The sequence below is a fragment of the Syzygium oleosum genome, unplaced genomic scaffold, assembly GCF_021117445.2.
Source record: "Syzygium oleosum isolate NSW1041296 unplaced genomic scaffold, Sole_v2.1 Sole_v2.06, whole genome shotgun sequence".
NCBI classification, from domain to species: Eukaryota; Viridiplantae; Streptophyta; class Magnoliopsida; order Myrtales; family Myrtaceae; genus Syzygium; species Syzygium oleosum.
In genome coordinates this window covers 3,639,040-3,658,023 of record NW_026607490.1, presented here as the reverse complement: position 1 = coordinate 3,658,023, position 18,984 = coordinate 3,639,040, and the positions used below count along the sequence as shown (strand labels likewise).

The 18,984-nt window shown below is 38.1% G+C and overlaps 1 protein-coding gene across 2 annotated transcripts in view; it reads right to left on the bottom strand.

The window, feature by feature from the left end:
• Positions 1-18,984, bottom strand: part of LOC115683025 (glycine--tRNA ligase, chloroplastic/mitochondrial 2) — a 29,409-nt gene that overhangs the window by 3,674 nt on the left and 6,751 nt on the right. The window contains exons 12-30 of one of the 2 annotated variants that reach the window (XM_030607402.2): positions 18,648-18,774; positions 18,011-18,094; positions 17,837-17,923; positions 17,113-17,214; positions 16,406-16,469; positions 15,677-15,732; positions 14,592-14,663; positions 8,137-8,219; positions 7,087-7,135; positions 4,419-4,481; positions 4,177-4,266; positions 4,017-4,103; positions 3,376-3,447; positions 3,224-3,282; positions 2,833-2,926; positions 1,594-1,812; positions 1,294-1,388; positions 866-956; positions 670-774 (exon numbers count right to left, since the gene is read on the bottom strand). In XM_030607402.2, coding sequence (XP_030463262.1) covers positions 670-774; positions 866-956; positions 1,294-1,388; positions 1,594-1,812; positions 2,833-2,926; positions 3,224-3,282; positions 3,376-3,447; positions 4,017-4,103; positions 4,177-4,266; positions 4,419-4,481; positions 7,087-7,135; positions 8,137-8,219; positions 14,592-14,663; positions 15,677-15,732; positions 16,406-16,469; positions 17,113-17,214; positions 17,837-17,923; positions 18,011-18,094; positions 18,648-18,774 — 1,699 coding nt within the window. Of the gene's footprint in view, positions 1-669; positions 775-865; positions 957-1,293; positions 1,389-1,504; positions 1,813-2,832; positions 2,927-3,223; positions 3,283-3,375; positions 3,448-4,016; positions 4,104-4,176; positions 4,267-4,418; positions 4,482-7,086; positions 7,136-8,136; positions 8,220-14,591; positions 14,664-15,676; positions 15,733-16,405; positions 16,470-17,112; positions 17,215-17,836; positions 17,924-18,010; positions 18,095-18,647; positions 18,775-18,984 lie in introns of those variants that run through there. The other variant, XR_008816792.1, reaches the window with a different exon arrangement.

The window sequence follows — 18,984 nt, the reverse complement described above, 5'->3', positions numbered from 1 at the left end:
GATATACATGCCCAATGACTCCATCTTCAACAACCACAGGAAGCTTTACATAATGCCTCTCTGCTTACTCTGCTTCAAGGATCAACTTGAACTACAACACCGATCACTCAATTCTTCAATGACCTTAAATCTGGTTTTTGGGGCTCTCGGTCACTCTATTGCAGATAATCATTTGTTATTTTACAAGTAATTTCAATGCTTAGGGTTAGGGTTTGCTTCTTTGCCCTAATTTAACCCCTATTTTTCAATTTGGGGAAAAAAACACAAGGCAAATGACATTGTTTTTTGCTGATTTAAATTCTCCAATGGAGCCACGTCAACCAATTTATAATAAACTGATGCCACATTGAATTTCCAGCATCCCAAATCAGAATTGGCACTTAATTATCGTTTATTTACCAACATGGCACTGAAGTGATCCGTCGAAAAGTTTTGCCACTAAAGTGAGTAAGGAATGAAAGTTATAGCATTTGCAGTGTCATTTTCCCATATTTTTTCAATTCACTTTGGATTATGTAAATTGATGGTGCAGGGCACGTAAAGTCTGCCGTTCGGCTTGCCTGGAGGATGCCATGTTTATGGACTGAATGCTGTCATAGCATATCGACATGGTAATGGGAAAATGCACAGCCATTCAATCTTAACACAGTCAAATGTCAAGGGTCTTACATCAGTTAATGTCCTCTCCTCAACTTCAATGGGTTGGACATCAGCTGCAATTCGTAATGCATGTTTCAGATCGAGATTCTTGTCCTTCTCCACCAGCACTTGGACCTAACAATACAGCGACGTATTCAAATGATAAATTGACCTATTAAATGCATCACCATCGTAGAAGCAGCAAGAAAGGACACAGATAACTCACAAGTCCATAAGAAATTCTCCTCAACCCAAAAGGATCATTGGTTGAGCTAGGCTGACAACCAGCCGCAAATAGGCCGACAAGGCTATCTAGTCTGCACAATTATGGAAAATTAGCCAATTAAGTTCCGGAAGAAAATTTCTGCAGACTATGCAGAATGCTGTTTGATGTTGTGTTAAAATGATGAATTCACAACCAATGTAGTAAGATGATAACAGCAAAACCATCCAGTTTACAATGTAATGATTTAATACTAGGAATTCTTAATGATATGAACAGCTAGATCGATAATAGGTAATGAAACACAAAGGACATGAACTTATGTGCTCTTTAACAACAAATTACAGCATAATCTCCCATGACATGGATCATTCGGTGAAATTATGAGTGTCTCGAGTGGGCTACTAAAATAAACTCAATAGTTTTTTCACCTGTCAGCAATTGACAACACTATCCCCACATCAGTCTGGGGAAGGATATCTCCAGAAAATCTAGGAAGTGTGACTTCAAACAAGGCCGCTGCAATCTGCCAAAACCATAAGCATCAGGATGAAGCACATGTATTGCCATGTAGAACATACTTGGCACTAAACTGTGCCACCATAAGCAATTGCCACAAATAGATAACACAACAATAAAGACCCGTTCCATCCGACCCCAAACAAAGAAAGAAAGAAGAAAAATCCTTCTGGCAGAGAGAAGTCCTTGCAGAGACTGTAAATGAAGTTAACCTGCTCAGGATAGCCATCTCGAAGAGCATAATGACGGCCCATTATTCCGGCAAGGGAAGTAAATTCTGTGACAACTGAGGTAGCAAGATCAGACATAGCAAGTGACGCAGATTCTTGGACAAATTGTAGCTTATCTTCATTAACACCCATAGCCAAACTTAGTTTGGTTACTGTGTTCTGCAAACGCGAAATCTTATCCAACATTGTTCCAAGCCTCTCCTATTAAATCATACATACCAGCAAAAGAAAACAACCTCATGAATAATTCCAGGTACTGGTTAAAACATCAAAACAATCAGTATGTCAGAAGTAATCTATACTGCATTGAAGAATCGAAGTCAAACACAAAAATTACCCATGAGAGAGGAAAAAAACAATCTTTCTTGTTATAAATAGGATAACCAAACCAAAGCTTGGATCAAGCATGTAGGGTGTTCATTTGTACTAATGATGATTTCATCTTATTTATTAAGAAAGTGGAGCATCCAGTTCTGTGGCTAGAAGTTTTTGACCAGTAAATGATGCTAAGCCAAAAATCATAGCTGATGACCATAGATATTGCTAAGAACAACTATTATTGGAGATAAAGTTTCCTCACTTTTGAAATTTCATGTGCACGCAGTTGTTGCTGCATGTCTTGAGAAATACTAATCATCTCCCATTATTCCCCATCATTACATTTACGACCTCTGGAGTGTTGTATCTCATCTCGGATTTGTAGAACATGCACGAGAGAGAGAGAGAGAGAGAGAGAGAGGGGGGGGGGGTCAAAGGGAAAAAAGAAAACAGTGGATTAATTGTTCGCTCCTTCAACTTAAAATTCACTAGACTTGCATCCTTTGAGGATGAGATTAGCTTCAGAAATATGCTTGACTATTTTGAAAGGAGAGTCCGCCTAAGTTATGCCAATTCAAATACTTGATCCAAAACTGATTCTAATGAGACCTCGGTTTATGGAGACCTAACATTATGGTATGCTAAAAATTTCTAAAATCTAATATTTGGCAGGAATAAGGAGAGAATTAGTGCTCGAAGAACTATTTAGTCCTACAACCGCCTGCCCGGGTGCAAATTGAAATATTACTCTGAGATGGTGCAATTTTACCCTCTAGCTGTTGATCATCTACAACTGGCCGCTATGTGAGATTGAGAAGCAGATCTCAAATATCATGAAATAGATCTTACATATACAGTCAGACTGCTCTTTCCTTAGATCATGCACAAAGTTTACGAACTCACATGAAAAAGTATCCCTTTTAATTGACTTTGAAATTCTGAAAATCTTTTACGTGTATCCATCTCATAAAAGAACTTTGCATCTTCGTAGCGAGCTCTGCAAAATAGACAAAAATTGGTCAAAACTACTAAATGGAAGTTTAAAGAACAAATTTGCACAAAAAACTTTGTTCACTTGCTATCAGAATGAATTGAAGGTAAAATCATTCTCATCAAATGAGTAAATTTGACAGTACTTCACAAGAATTAAGGACCTGCCATAAGTGCAGTATTTCACACTATTCATTTTGCAAAGTTTTAGTATGCCAAACAGAATTGAACAGCTTCAAAAGTATATTGATTCATTCTCTTCCAGAAGTATCATCAGGTGTTCAAAGGCAAGATATATGTAAACCTGAGAACAGCCTCATTTCCTTTCTTGACTACTGTCCTGTCAACTGTTCCATTTGCCACCTAAAAGGAAATTCCCATCCAAACTATCAAATAAACAATATTAACGTATATTACACCCGAAAGAAATTGCTATATTTCAAAATAACTTCTCACTGCAATAAAATATGGCAACAGCCTCCCACTGTGATCAGCTATGGCAAAATATTTTTGATGCTTCTGCATAACCTGCACATTGGAGCATAAACAAACTCAACTGACAAGGAAAAGAACAGCTACAAAATAAATTACTTGAATACAGTGGAAATTATATCCACAGACTCCCAATAACACGAGTGGAATATCGATTGGCTTTGCATGCATCATTTGATTATATAACTTCCATCATTGCAGGTATTAAATGTGCATGTTCTACTTGCCATCAAAGTTCCATGCTTGAAGTAATCCTAGATTAAGCGATATAGTGCTAGTCTGGCTCTTATCTAGCTGCTTGTCATTTCACTGTTGCTAGTTGGCTTAAATAATGGACTAAGCCTAGCAAAGACCACTTGTAATGTATAAAATTGTAACCAACATATTTGACGCTATCTCATGCTCATTTTGCAGATTGATTCCAGGCAGAAAGATCTTAGTATCAAAATGCCGCGTTTAAGAACTTGTTCAAAATCCAAACGTATTTCAGTTTGCAAGCCAACCAAAACACTAGTTTGCAATTTTGCAAGGTAATATTCCCAAAGAACTAGCAAAAGAAGCCAACTCAAACACTTGTTTGCACTTCCCAAGATAATGAGACTTACCATAGTTAAAAGGTCTTTGGGAAGCTCCAAAAAGGATTCGTTAAATTTCCCAAGAATTGGGACAGGTGCCTCAACAAGATTGACAACCTGATACAAGTTAAATTGGTACTTAGCAGCAAACCTGACTTTATATTCAAATGTATTACTTAATGATTGTTACCTCGTTAAGTAATCCGTCATTGACAACAATCTGACCTTTGGCACTTTCTGCAAGTGCAGCTGACTGCCTGAAAATCTGATTTCTCCGTTCCTGCATACCAAATAATCTGAAAGATCAGTATTCATCAACCTTACTATGCTATGACAGGTTTTCAACAAAATAATAAGTTTCCAAAAAAGGGTTATCAAAACGCCAAAAATGACCAAAAAAAAAAAACTGCAAATCATTTGGTTATATCATACCTCAATATCAATTTCAATTCCAGCTTTCCTCATTAAAGCTGCATAGGATTCTGCACTTTCCACCTACAGAGGATTTTGGGATTTAAAATAGACGCCTGTACGTAGGTTTTCAATAACTTCATAGAAGAATGGAAAAGCACAGCAGTAGCAAAATGCAAAGAGAAAACTCATACCACAAAGAGTATCAAGGGAAATCACAACATTATTTTACTTCCACTCATGTAAAATCAGAAAATAATGTTGATGCTCATCTTCTTGAAGGAGTTTAGAATTATCTTTTGCTTGTGACCTTGTTGACTAGTGTAATTTGGTAAAAGAGATCTTCATTATTATTGAGATAAACCAAGTATATATAGGCTTAGGGTTAAGCCTTGATACAAAGACCTAAATACCCTTTCCTAAAATAAACCCAACTTGCTAATTATCTAATAATAAAACTAACACTCCCCCTCAAGTTGAGGCATACATATCAAAAAGACCTAACTTGCTGCAAATATATGAAACTCGTCCACGCCGTAGAGGTTTCGTGAAAATGTCTGCTAATTGCTCCTCAGACCGTGTATGTACCAGCTGTATATCACCACAATTCACCTTTTCCTGAACAAAGTGACAATCAATCTCTATATGCTTAGTTCGCTCATGAAACACTGGATTACTAGCAATATGAATGGCAGATTGATTGTCACAATGGAGAGTAGACGATCCTGCCATATGTAAGGACCAATTTTAGCCTCAAATAATGCCTCCCACATATCACATACTCGACTCATATTATTCTGTCCAGAATAAAGTAAAGTGCATTTGGACCACACCTCACGAGCTGTCATACAATCCATAAAAAGAGGACGAATAGAATCAGTCATACTTCCCCACAGCAGAGTACGCAACGCAGCGTCAGTGACCCTCCATTCTTCTAAATTAGCTGAATCCTCAGGTGGTGGTTCATGGAGCCACCTAGATTGGCGATTAGCATAAATAAAAGTAGAAAGGGCCATTGACCAACTCGGGTAATTCGTGCCATCCAACTTTACTAATGTGGTGTGTAAACCACTCATACCAAAGGAACCAGTAGCAATAGTCGGGGTAGTCACCCCCGAACGAACATCCGAAGTTACTGAATCAGTAGACATATCCACCAATTAAAAAGAGAACACTGTAATCTATCAGATTGTCACCAAATCCACTAAAAAAAATGTGAACACCACCAACAGCAACTATCAATCACACTACAAGTCACCACACCAACTTCCACTACCACATCAACCAGATCTGCTCACCACATCAACCACCACTACACTTTAATTAAAAACAATGTCTTCACATCAGACAGTGCAAGACGGCAGAGAAACACGAGCAAAAAATCCCATAACCAAGACAGATCAGTAGAGAAGCAACAGGAACATGACCAAAAATTTCTTCACATCTGTTGCCTCTCTCTGCGAATCACATCACTGGAAGATGCGCTGAGTCGCGCTCTGGAGGCGCGCTGAGTCGCGCGCGGGGGGGCGCGAGGTCGCGCCGAGGAGCGCACGAGGTCGCGCTGAGGCGCGCGAGCTAAGACGCGCGAGACGTGTGGGTTCTTCGCTGGCCGTGAACAGTAGGCTAGGGTTAGGGCTTAATTTAGGATTAGGATTAGGGTTTTACTGTGGCTCTGATACCATGTAATTTGGTAAAAGAGATCTTCATTATTATTGAGATAAACCAAGTATATATAGGCTTAGGGTTAAGCCTTGATACAAAGACCTAAATACCCTTTCCTAAAATAAACCCAACTTGCTAATTATCTAATAATAAAACTAACAACTAGTAATCATCTAATAACATAATTTGTTCTTGAACAGCATGGAGCCCTTGAATCGTTAAACACATACTGGCCAACATACTAGGTGGAGTTACAGTCCTAATAATATGATAAGAACTCTTATCTAACATAAATAGCTTGCATGCCAATACAATGATGCTATCTTTTTCACATGTTTTGTATATTCTGTTTTCAGTAGCCTTTTCTTTTCCCTGTCAATAGTTCTGTTTGTTCTTTGAAGAGAATTAAACATATTTCTAGTACTTTCAAATATCGCTTATTGGAATATTCAAATTCATCTTCCTCAAACTCTATGTGACATATTTATAGAATTCATATATGAATAGTATTTCCTTTCAAGCTCCATTGCAGTGCTACAAAACTGCACTATTTCATCTTCAGCATTTAAAAGAATGCCATGCTCTTTGGTCGCCATCCTCCTCCTTTAAACGCATGTACAGCTAGGCTCTTTTAACGGCCATAAATGGCATTGATTTATACTTATCTTCATTAATTTTGTTGATACATATTTCCTTTGTGAAAAGCTACACCATGCTAGATATTTGAAAATGGACAATGCCATCCTGCATAAGATGGAAAGAAAAAAACACCACAGAAGAACGAACCAGAATACCTAGTTCTAAAGGAAAGTACAAGAGACTGAAAAGGTGAGGAAAATTCAACCCGAGAAAAGAATAGAATAAAATGGGCAAAGCATACTGGAGTTGCACAGTAGATTGAGGAAAAGGCTAGACGATAGAGTACACTGATAAATGAGTTCTCATACAGCTTTCAAAGTAACAAAACACATACAGTATATCCATGCCCTTGAAAATACTACGACCACGAGAAAATTTGGATACTTACCAGGAAGGTGGCTGATGGAGTATTACGAAGACCATAAGATAAATTTCCACTGCAAGACGGTGGGACATGCATACAAGTGCTGTCAGTGCTTAATGTTCATATAAACTTGAAAAGAAAAGGCAAACATGGACATGCACTGGCCAATGTGAGGACTATGAATAAGCAGGTACCATGGCCTAAAGTTTAATTGCTGAAAAGAAGATTTCCCAAAAAACTAAGATCTATCTCTAGCTAATTGAACGCACTTCCAATAATAAGACACGGAAAAAAATTGGAATGGTAGAAAGGAAAAACAAGTTATTTGACATTCTGGAGTCCAAATAAGCATAATACAAGTAATTATCTATCACATGCCACTTAGCACTTAGGTCAGATCAGATCCCATAAAATAAGAAAACAAAGGCAAAACACTTCCGTTTCTGCATAAAACGATATTTGAGTTATGTCTTACACATGAAAAGGGAAAACAAGAAAATCTTTAAAGAGAGGGGACGAGGGGTACCTCAGAGAGAGAGAGAGAGAGAGAGAGAGAGAGAGAGAGAGAGAGAGAGGGAGAGAGAATCTTATTCAGTGTATCCCATTAGAATACTAGCTACTTTTAAGAGAATGTCAAGTAATTATAGAACTAATCCCATGTGCAAGAGTGGCAAATTATGATGCTTGATCAGCTTAGAAATTTGGACCGTTTATAGCAAGTCCTCTTCTTACCACTTTCGGAAATAAATAAATGGACGATTGTTTAATTTTAATATTGTCATCCTTCATAAGACAGGTTTTCAGAACTCAAAAGACTACCCACTTAAATATGCTAAAGCACATCGAAAAATGCAAAGAAGTGTTTTCAATGAGCAATGTAAACCAATTACTACCTATCATTTGAGCAGTTATCACTTGTGCACGAGGCAAAACATTCGGAACTTGCACAAGCAGTTCTTTTCAAATTCAGCAAACCACAGAAAATTGAGACCACGACAGAAAGACATATCAATTAAGCTTACTCAATGATTGAGAATGGACATACAGATGCAGGTAGTGACACTTCATAACTACCTCAAAAGTCCAGCAAATGTAAATGGCACAACTACATCTCCATGGAGGGCTAAAATCCACCGAATAGGTCTGCTAAACATCACCTGGACAGTACAATAGTGACATCATTAAATTACGAAGGCTAGAAATGAACATCCTGACCATCTATCTCAGTAAATGATAATGAGCATGAGGAGAATGTAGGTAGAAAATTTAATCCACAAAATAAAGTCAAGCCAAGGGTGATATGCTTAAATCACTTCATGTCCAGATTGTTTGATATATCAGACTAAGATTCATCGTCTTCTATAATTAAAGAATGTGCATGCTACTCATTGAGATGTGATATAGTCTAGAACACGTAATTGCGAATGCGACCCAATCGACAACAAATAGCTCTTCCAAATTTCATATGTTGATAACAAAATTAAGGATGTGAAATTATGTAGATAAAATTTTGGTTAACGGATTCAACATAAACAAAAAATTACCCGATATTACTGAAAGATACGCACATTACATGGTTCGTCACCACTTCATAGAAAGACGTCAGGTATAAGTATGTTAGATACTGGTGACTTGATTGATGAAATATTATCTCTCTTCAGAAAGCGTATTCTTTTTTACCTCCACACAAAATATTTTGTTGTAAATGATAAAAAAACTGAGGAATCGTCCATACATAATCATTGTCATTGATACCTCCCCTTTCGAAATATTATTCCTAGTCTTATTTATGATAAGAATAATATGTATCCAGTGAGGAAGAAAAATTAATGAGCACCCATCTAAACGATGGGTTTATCGTTTAATCTACAGTCGATAAAAGCTCAAGAGTTTATACAGAACACCTCACAGCTCTATATGTAACACCATGCTTCTCGTTATAATACATGCTCTAAGGACAACAGATACTCGATAATTTTAGCATCATACCATCATAATAAAAAAAGAGCCATCCCTCGATGATTGAAGAGATGAGCCTATTTAAGAGCCATCCGTAGATGATTGATGAGATGAACCTATTTTTCGTCCCAATACTAAAAGCATGAACAACGTATAGCTATAAGTTTGCCTGAGTTTTAGTTGTCCATGAAAATATAGGAAGCATTTCAGAGAAAGACATTTGTATAACGATATAAAAAACATTTGGGAAATAATATCATTAGATATATTGGGCCAATCCCCACAAGTTGTTAGAACCATCAATCTCTGTTTCTCTTTGCAAGTGTATACTACAAGGAATCGAGTAAAACTACTTAAACATTGACCATACCAAGACACTGAATGTCACGAAGTATAAAAAAATGGAGCAGCAAAAGGCTCACAAGCCATACAAATATAGTCCAAGGCATTACAGACATACCATAAGACCAACATGTTTTAGTGAAGTTGCCATTGTAAGTGTTAGAAGTATCAAGGGCAAAGTGGTCTTTAGGACTCCTAGGGTTTATTGGGTTACCATTGTATAAATACGGTATTTTGCTGAATAATACAATTAATTTTTCCCTCTCTAACATGGTATCAGAGCCATAAAAATTCTAAACCCTAAACAGCCGCTTACCACCGTCTACCACCAGTCGCCGCCGTGAACCATCCACCGTCGACCACCAACCAACCCCCTTCAATCAACCCCCTTCTCACCGGAATCTTTAGATCTCGCGTTGCCCAGGCCCGACGAGCCTTGCCAGGGCGTCATCTAGGCCGGCAAGCCTTGCCAGGGCGTCGCCTAAGCCCGGCAAGGCTAGATCTGGAGTCAGCAAGACCCAGCGACCCATGTAGAGACGTCACCCGGCGTCACCGAGACCAGCAAGTCCAAATCCAGTGCTTTATTAGAGATATGGATGTGTTTGTGGAATGTTTCTGAATTTTTCGGAACTTATGCAATGCTGATTAGGTGAATTTTGGAGATTTTGGAGTTAATTATTTGGGGCTCTGGTGGATTAATGCGATATTTTTTTTCAATTGTGGTTGATTATTGAATTGTTAAGGATGGGTGATCCGAGTAAAATTGATGGTAGTTCTGGAAAGAGTGATACCGTGACGACTGAGGTAATTTCCTCGTCATCTTCTCGAATTACTGACAAGAAGCTTGAGGGTATTACCAATTTTCAACAATGGAAGAAGATTGTTAAGTTTGTTTTGACGGGTAGAAATCAGCATATGCACTTGACTAAAACTAAACCTACTAATGATGCAAATTGGGATGTTATTGATGCACGTCTTATGGGTCAGCTTTTGAACTCCATGGAGAGCAATATTGTAGACTTGGTAACTCATATTGATACAGTCAAGGACTTGTGGGAGTACTTAGATGTATTGTATTCTGGCCAGAACAATATTTCTAGGATATATGAACTATCACAGGAGTTTCACCGATCTGAGAGCAAAGGGCGTTCTATTGATCAATACTTTGCTGATTTTAATAGAATGTATGAAGAATTGAATGCTCTCCTTCCTATTTCTTCTAATGCTGAACAAATGCGACTCCAAAGAGAACAATTGGCTGTAATGAATTTTCTAGGAGGTCTTGGTCCAGCCTATGATACTGTTAGTTCTCAGATTCTTGGAGGAGAGACTATTGCGTCACTAAGGGATACATATGCTCGAGTTCTTCGAGCATCCCGTGGTTCTTCTCAGAGCACCACAGCTGTGGTTGATAATTCAGCTCTTGTTTCTCAATATCGAACTGGTGGAGGTAGGGGTGACGAAGGAAATCGTGGAGGGTATAATGGTCGTGGTGGCCATGGTGGTCGAAACACAGGAATAGGAAGAGGCCAAGGACAAAGGCAGCTTTATGGATCGCCCCAAACTACTGCTGAGAGCTCAGGGACTATTCGAACTTGTCATTATTGTGGAAAACCGGGCCATATTCAGAAATTTTGCTACAAGTTACATGGTAGATCAGGACAGCAACAACAGTTTGCAAATGCTGCATCTGGCACCGACTCTTTGTCCCTACCACAGCCTTCACAAGGCAATGTAGTGGTTATGTCTGATGAGGAATTTGCACAGTACAACCAGTCTCAGATTTCACTACCTACTTCGTCTTCCACTGCTACTCTAGTCCAGACAAGTAATGCTACTGCATGCGTTTCAGCTAGTTCTCACCCTTGGGTCATTGATTCAGGGGCATCTGATCACATGTCAGGTCTTTCAGGCATATTTTCCTCTCTTACTCCATCATCGTCCACCGTTACTTTAGCTAATGGTTCATCTACACATGTTAAGGGAGTTGGCACAGTTCATCCAACTCCTTCACTGCCTTTGACCTCAGTGCTTTATCTTCCACAATTTCCTTTTAATCTCATGTCAGTCAGTAAGTTAACTAAAACCTTTCAGTGTTCAGTAACATTCTATCCTGATTCTTGAATATTCCAGGATCTGGCTACGAAGAGGACGATTGGTAAAGGACGTGAGGAAGGGGGACTGTATGTGCTTGAAGACTCAACTTCCTTTGCATGTTTCTGGTGTTACTTCTCTACATCAGATCTATTGTCGTCTTGGTCATCCTTCTCTACACAGTCGTCAGAGATTGAATTCCAGTTTTAAATCTATTTCTAGTTTAGAGTGTGAGTCATGCCAACTTGGCAAATTACATCGTGTTAGTTATCCGCCTCGAGTCATTAAACGAACAGAGTCTCCATTTTTGTTAGTTCATTCAGATGTTTGGGGTCCATGTCATGTGACTTCCAAGTTGGGTTTTAGATATTTCGTTACTTTTGTTGATGACTATTCCAGAGTTACTTGGTTATATCTAATGAAAAATCGTTCTGAGTTGTTTTCTATATTTTGCACATCTATATCTGAAATCTTTACTCAGTTTGGTGTGCATGTTAAAGTGCTGCGTTCTGATAACGCTAAGGAGTACTTTTCTGCACCTTTTTCTGATTTTATGACACAGCATGGTATGATTCATGAATCTTCATATCCTGATACACCATAGCAGAATGGTGTTGCTGAGAGGAAGAATAGTCATTTGTTGGAAGTTACCAGATCTATGTTATTTGAGATGAAAGTCCCTAAAGTCTTTTGGTCTGATGCTGTCTTGACTGCATGCTATCTCATTAATCGCATGCCTTCCTCTGTTCTACGAGGTGGTATTCCATTTTCTACTTTGTTTCCAAATCAGCCACTATTTGCCTTACTACCTCGTGTATTTGGTTGTCTGTTTTGTTCGTGATCATCGACCTAGTGTATCAAAACTTGATCCCAAGGCTATCAAGTGTATGTTTTTTGGTTACTCCCGTACTCAAAAAGGTTATCATTATTATTCTCCATTACTGAACAAATACTTCATAAGTGCTGATGTCTCATTCTTCGAATCCACTCCATATCATGATGTTCCAATTTCTGTGTCTGAGTTGGATGAAGAATTACATGTGACTACAATTCGGTCAACTACTCTAGCTGTTTCACCTACGTCTACACAGGAACCACCTCCTCTACAGGTTTATACTCGGCGTCCTCGGGTTCATACTCCCCCCCTTCCTCCTGTCACGACTGCGTCATCTTCCGTCCTAGATCCACCATTAGTTGATTCTCCTCATGTGTCAGATCTTGATCTTCCAATAGCTCATCGCAAAGGTACACGTGCCTGTACACAACATTCTATCGCAAATTTTATATCATACTCTTTTGTGTCTCCTTCTTTTCGATCATTTTTATCTACTGTTGACCAAAATCCTATTCCCAAGTCTGTATCTGAGGCATTACAAATTTCCAAGTGGAGGACAGCAATGGAAGAAGAGTTAAAAGCTCTACAGGTAAATCAAACTTGGGACTTGGTACCTCTTCCTTCAGGCAAAACTGCTATTGGTTGTAGATGGGTGTATGCTGTCAAAGTTAATCCTGATGGTTCTCTTGCTCACTTAAAAGTGAGACTTGTTGCGAAAGGGTATGGTCAGATGTATGGGATTGACTATCTGGATACTTTCTCTCCTGTTGCCAAGCTTACTTCTGTTCGTATTTTGATATCTCTTGCTGCCACCTATCATTGGCCTTTATTTCAGCTTGATGTTAAGAATGCCTTTTTGCACGGTACTCTACATGAAGAAGTTTATATGGAGCAACCTCCAGGGTTTGTTGCTCAGGGGGAGTCTGGAGGAATGGTTTGCAAATTAAAAAGATCTTTGTATGGTTTGAAGCAGTCTCCTCGGGCACGGTTTGGCAGATTTTCTAAAGCTGTACTTTCTTTTGGACTGTCTAGATGTGACAATGATCACTCTTTCTTTTATAGACAGTCAAGGAAAGGCAAATTATTCTTGATTGTCTATGTGGATGATATTATTATATCACGGGAGATGATTTAGTTGGTATAGATGAACTAAAGATCTATCTTCAGAAACAGTTTCAGACTAAAGACCTAGGAAAATTGAAGTATTTCTTAGGAATTGAGGTGGCACAGCCACAGAAGGGTATTGTTCTGTCACAACGAAAATATGTCTTGGATTTACTCATTGAGATAGGCATGTTAGGATCCAAGCCTCTTGATTCACCCATGGAACAAGGAGTTAAACTGGTTGCCGAAGGAGGAGAGCTCTTCGATAGTCCTGAGAGATATAGAAGATTGGTAGGCAAACTAAATTATCTCACAGTTACTCGACCAGACATTGCCTTTCCAGTTAGTGTGGTCAGCCAATTTCTGTCTTCTCCTCGTACTTCTCACTGGGATGCAGTAATTCGAATTTTAAGGTACTTGAAGAAGACTCCAGGGAAAGGCATTATTTATCAAAATCATGGTCATAGTGGAGTTGAAGGATTTTCTGATGCTGATTGGGCAGGGTCTCCAGATGATAGGAGATCTACTACTGGCTACTGTACATTGGTTGGAGGAAATCTAGTGTCATGGAAGAGTAAGAAACAGAGTGTTGTTGCCCGCTCCAGTGCTGAATCAGAGTATAGAGCCATGGCACAAGCAACATGTGAATTAGTGTGGATTCAGCAGCTGTTGACTGAGTTAGGCTTGAAAGTTTCAATTCCTATGTCTCTATGGTGTGATAATAAGGCTGCAGTACATATAGCATCTAACCCGGTGTTTCATGAGAGAACAAAACACATTGAGGTTGATTGTCATTTTATTCGAGAGAAGCTGCAAAGTGGAATAATTCTTCCTAGTCATGTTAGAACTGGTGAACAACTTGCAGACATTTTTACTAAATCTTTGGGTAGCGGGAGGATAGAATATATTTGTAACAAGCTGGGCATGATTAATATCTATGCTCCAGCTTGAGGGGGAGTGTTAGAAGTATCAAGGGCAAAGTGGTCTTTAGGACTCTTAGGGTTTATTGGGTTACCATTGTATAAATACGGTATTTTGCTGAATAATACAATTAATTTTTCCCTCTCTAACAGTAAGGTTCATTAAGCATGAAAACGGTTTCCCAGTATAATCAAAATAAAACAGAAAGAGTAAAAACAGCATTGAATTTTCAGCAGAGGATGACAAAGTGAGCGAGAATATAAGATGTGTATACCTGAGAATTCCAGCGCATTGACTTTGGAAATGATATTTTAGTAATTGTACCAGGCAAATCCTCAGACAAAACCTTAACATATGAGGGAAGTTAAATATCAGAATCACACTTATCCAGACAAAAAATCATTGCCCTAACATAGGACCCACATCCAATAATCATTGTATATGGTGATCATGAGCAGAAGATGGATATGTTACATATTTTCCGCAAAGACGTATGACGATATCGTTTGCCAAAAACCAAAATAAATAGTTTAAGATGCCAGAGAGTTGACACCTCTCGAACGATGCCTAGGTTACGTTAACGAGACTTGTTAAGCATACTTAATAAAGATGGATTTGACTTTCAAAGCACTGACTATACATCACAAAAAAGTCGGTGCCTTAAATATTTGGCGTCTTTCCCTGTTTTGTTCCTTAGCAAGTGCAGTACAGGCACTACTAAAGAAAATCCCATGAAATTTGCCATCTTGTGACTTTCTTTAATTGGTGGTGAGAACGTGCAAATTTTTTATCACAACTTTTACTGTTAGAACATGCTATTTTGAAGAAGAACCCATGAGTTCGTGCTCCATGCTTTAGTGAACAATTTGTGGCATACAAAGAAGGCAGCCCTTCCCTTTGCTAAACTATCAGCCCTCGAATGAATTCTATTTTGACTGGTTTGAACACGTTATCAACCAATTAATAAATGAAATTGGAAGTTAGGACGCCCTTCCACTTGCAACTCTCCTTTTCAATACTGTATAAAACATTTTTAATGACAAGCAAATAGTTCTTAAAAAAGTTGTCAGTGGGGCTGGCCATCAGACTGTGCCTGGGCCAGCATGTTTTTCCGTGCAGGGCCAAGGCTGGGCCCTATTTATTTTAATTAATTTTTTAAAATTAATTTCAAATAAAAAATTCAGGCATGGGCTGGGCCCATGGGCCTAAAATCGACAATAAAACATAATATAGCGGCAAAAAGCAATGTGTATCTCAATTTTGCTAAACAATCTCTCAGTATACTCCTTCAGAAAAGTGAGACTAATTATTAAAGGTTATAAATGAATGAATGAACAAATAAATAAGAAGCAAGAAGACCTGGAAAGCAAGTCGAGCAGGCTCCTTCATACGAACATACATGTAATCTGTTTTCCCTGAAGAAAGAAGGTAATATTTACACATAGATAAATAAGTATATTACTTAAAAAAAAAAACAAATCAAAGTATGTTCTCTTCAATGCCTATTTCAAAGTTTTTTAATGGCCACATCATGATGACAAATCCATCTATACATGACGCAGTAAGAACAATCAAACACCTGACAGATATCATGCAGCAAACATAACTGCTTTCAAAGGCGACATTTTGACTAAATTACAGACCGCTTTTTTACATATTTAATATTCAATAGTTATCGTTTATTAGTAACCTCAGAAATCTCATCACCGAATTATTTTGAAAAGTAAACTTCACATCCTTCTTATCATCTTATCTCTCTCTCCCTCTCTCCCTCTCTCCCTCCCTCCCTCCCTCCCTCCCTCACTCTCTCTCTCTTCCCCCCCTCCCTCCCTCCCTCCACTCCCAGCTTAGTATTTTCGAAGACAATAAACAAAACTTAGTGGCTGATGGGGAATGCTAGACGAATTCTATGATAAAAAGCACATATTCTAGTTCAAGTTTTCTTTTTCCATTTCTCCAATTTCTGAAACATGCATATGAAGTACAAACTGCCTTGAGGAGAACTTGCATAAGTGGAAAACTAAAGTTAAGTGGAAGGTTATGTGTAGAGAAGAAGAATTAACCCCGAATAGATTCAACTTCTCTTACCATCAGGTTTTGTATATAATGAGGCCAGGCCAACAGAGTATCTACGGCAAAAACCTTCAGCAGCCTGATAAATATAACATTCAAGACCAAATCAGTTTCCAGAGATACAAAAAAATAAGAATATCACTCGAGTTGAAAGAAGAAAAGGATCTCATATAGCACCTCCCCCCCAAACCAAAATAAAAATTCCACATATTATAATTATATCCAGGCTTTAGTAAGTCTTGAAGTTGAGTGTAAGCCATCTTCTCTAAAAGCTTAATTTGGTAGAGAAAAGGTAAGAAGATATTCTAAATTTTAACAGTTCCCTTCAAGAGAAAGTTGACTTGATGACGAAACCTTAAGCGTGCAAATCCCATATGGGTGGGTGGAAGAGTTCTTGATGCTCATCACACATAAATGGGCGAAAAAAGAGTTCAACACAAACATCTAGCTCTAATATTATCTTAAAGTTGAGTGAGAGGCCATCCTCTTTTATATCTCAACCAAAATAACATAAAATGTCAACCCCTTGTGATGCATCGAAGTCATAAGGGATTCCACAAACCTTCAATGAGTTAAATGACACACAAGATCCATTTATGTCAATCAATGTTTTAGTAAATGATCATTGCAAATACAACTCCTCTAGTAAAATGCAATTAACCACCTAATCCAATAAGCCCAAAATTTCATGAGCACAAACATCAAATAGAAGAGAAAACAACCTTAGTGGGTTTTCCTTGATCATCAAAGGCTTTTGAAGCAGGAGGACCTCGAACTTCAACCTCATTGTCTGTTTGCTTGGCGTAAAGACTCTCCACACAGATCTGGAAATTAAGCATATGCTAAGACTTAAAATCACGCAAATGGAAACATATAAAAAAATGAAAAACCTAGAAGGCCATGTTTATGGATAGTTATCTCAATTATACACAAAAGAAAAGTTTTGCAATCCTGAGTGAAAGGAAAAAATAAATTGGTTGTTCTTCCTTTAACAAACTAAATTTTTTATTCCAAGACTGCAACATAAGTTTCCTTAATCTCTGACTGCCAGTGAACTCATCATAAATGGGAAATGCATCCTTCACCTGGTATAAAAAAGAAAGACCGAAAAATCCAGGTAGGGCATATGACAAGTTCTCTAATGGTTTAGCATGGTTATAAGGTTTTTCCTTTCATTCACCACTCATCTAATTTTAACCATCCTTGTTGACATCTCAATCATTCAAAGTTACTATATTTCTCCCTTTTCATAGATGGGAAAGGTGACTCTATTCTGAGAATATGAAACTGACTAATACTGCCGTAACAAATTACAAGACAAAAAGCTCCACATAATGAGAGCTGAAATAGATGTGAAATCCATTACCCCTTTCTGAAGCATAAAAAAAGTCACTGAAAATATGCAAAGGACGATATTATCAAAAGCCTGAAAAATTGAAGCAGTACCACTAGTCTGCGAGGAGTGCCAAATGCTTGAACTTGACCATGCTCTAATCTTTTGGTTTTCAGCAACTCTATCACTAGATCTTTAAGCTGTAACAGAGAAGCATGGTCATTGAAAGAACCAATGGAGTACTCAGTGGAGTTGAAAAGAGATTGTTCAAGAAGAGAAAAGAATACTTGTTGGCTTGCATTAACTACATCTTGAGGTGGCATCTCTTCAGTTCCAATTTCAAGTACAAAAAACCTCGGTACATCTTGAACCTGTGAACAATACAACGGAAAAAAGGAAAGGAATGACAACCAATCATTTTAGCTGAAGATATATAGAGTCAATGATGAGATCCTTATGTAGACCTAAGGTCAAAACAACCACCAGAACAGGAAACCAATCACAATACATTAAAAAGAATTATTGCACTATGTAAAGGTATACCTCCCCATACTGAGTAAGACTTTGATTTTAGGCCAACTAGTTAGAATTTCATTTGCCACAACATCTTTCTTCAGTTGTTAAGGAGGGCGATGGGACGATCACGATGGAAAAGGGTAATAGTTTCTTAAAAGTTTATAATCAACTAAAACATGTCAGGGGAATGGTTAAAATCCAATGGCAGTATCCTGAACTCTGCCTAAATCAGCACTAATTCAACTTTGAGAAGGTTTATGCCTAAAAAATGAAGGGCATTAATAAAAAAAGCTGTCCTTCCAAGAGAATATGCAAAGAAACGGTAACATCACACATTCAACGTTTCGTAGAAACTGCCTAACAGCATATAAAATGGAGAAAGTAATTCAGATTGATTTGTGTATTTACCTTGCTCGAAGCTGCATCGACAAACTCCTGGGGACAAGATAGATGAACAGGTTCACTAACAACACCAAGTGGATGCCCTAGTGACTCCCTGGTCTTCAACCATAATTGCGCACATTGCCGAGCTAAACTGATCAGAAACATGAATTAATATGAGCAGCCGGGGGATAACTCTTAAACTAGTCATTTCTTTTTATCATCATCCACCAACAAAATATTAGGGAATAGTTTGAGTTCAACCTTACATAATATTAGGTGAATAAATTGAGTTGAATTATCTTCTTCTCCAAATTCTGAAAGGAGAGGATCTCAAACTTGTGATATTTATGTAAGATAAAGA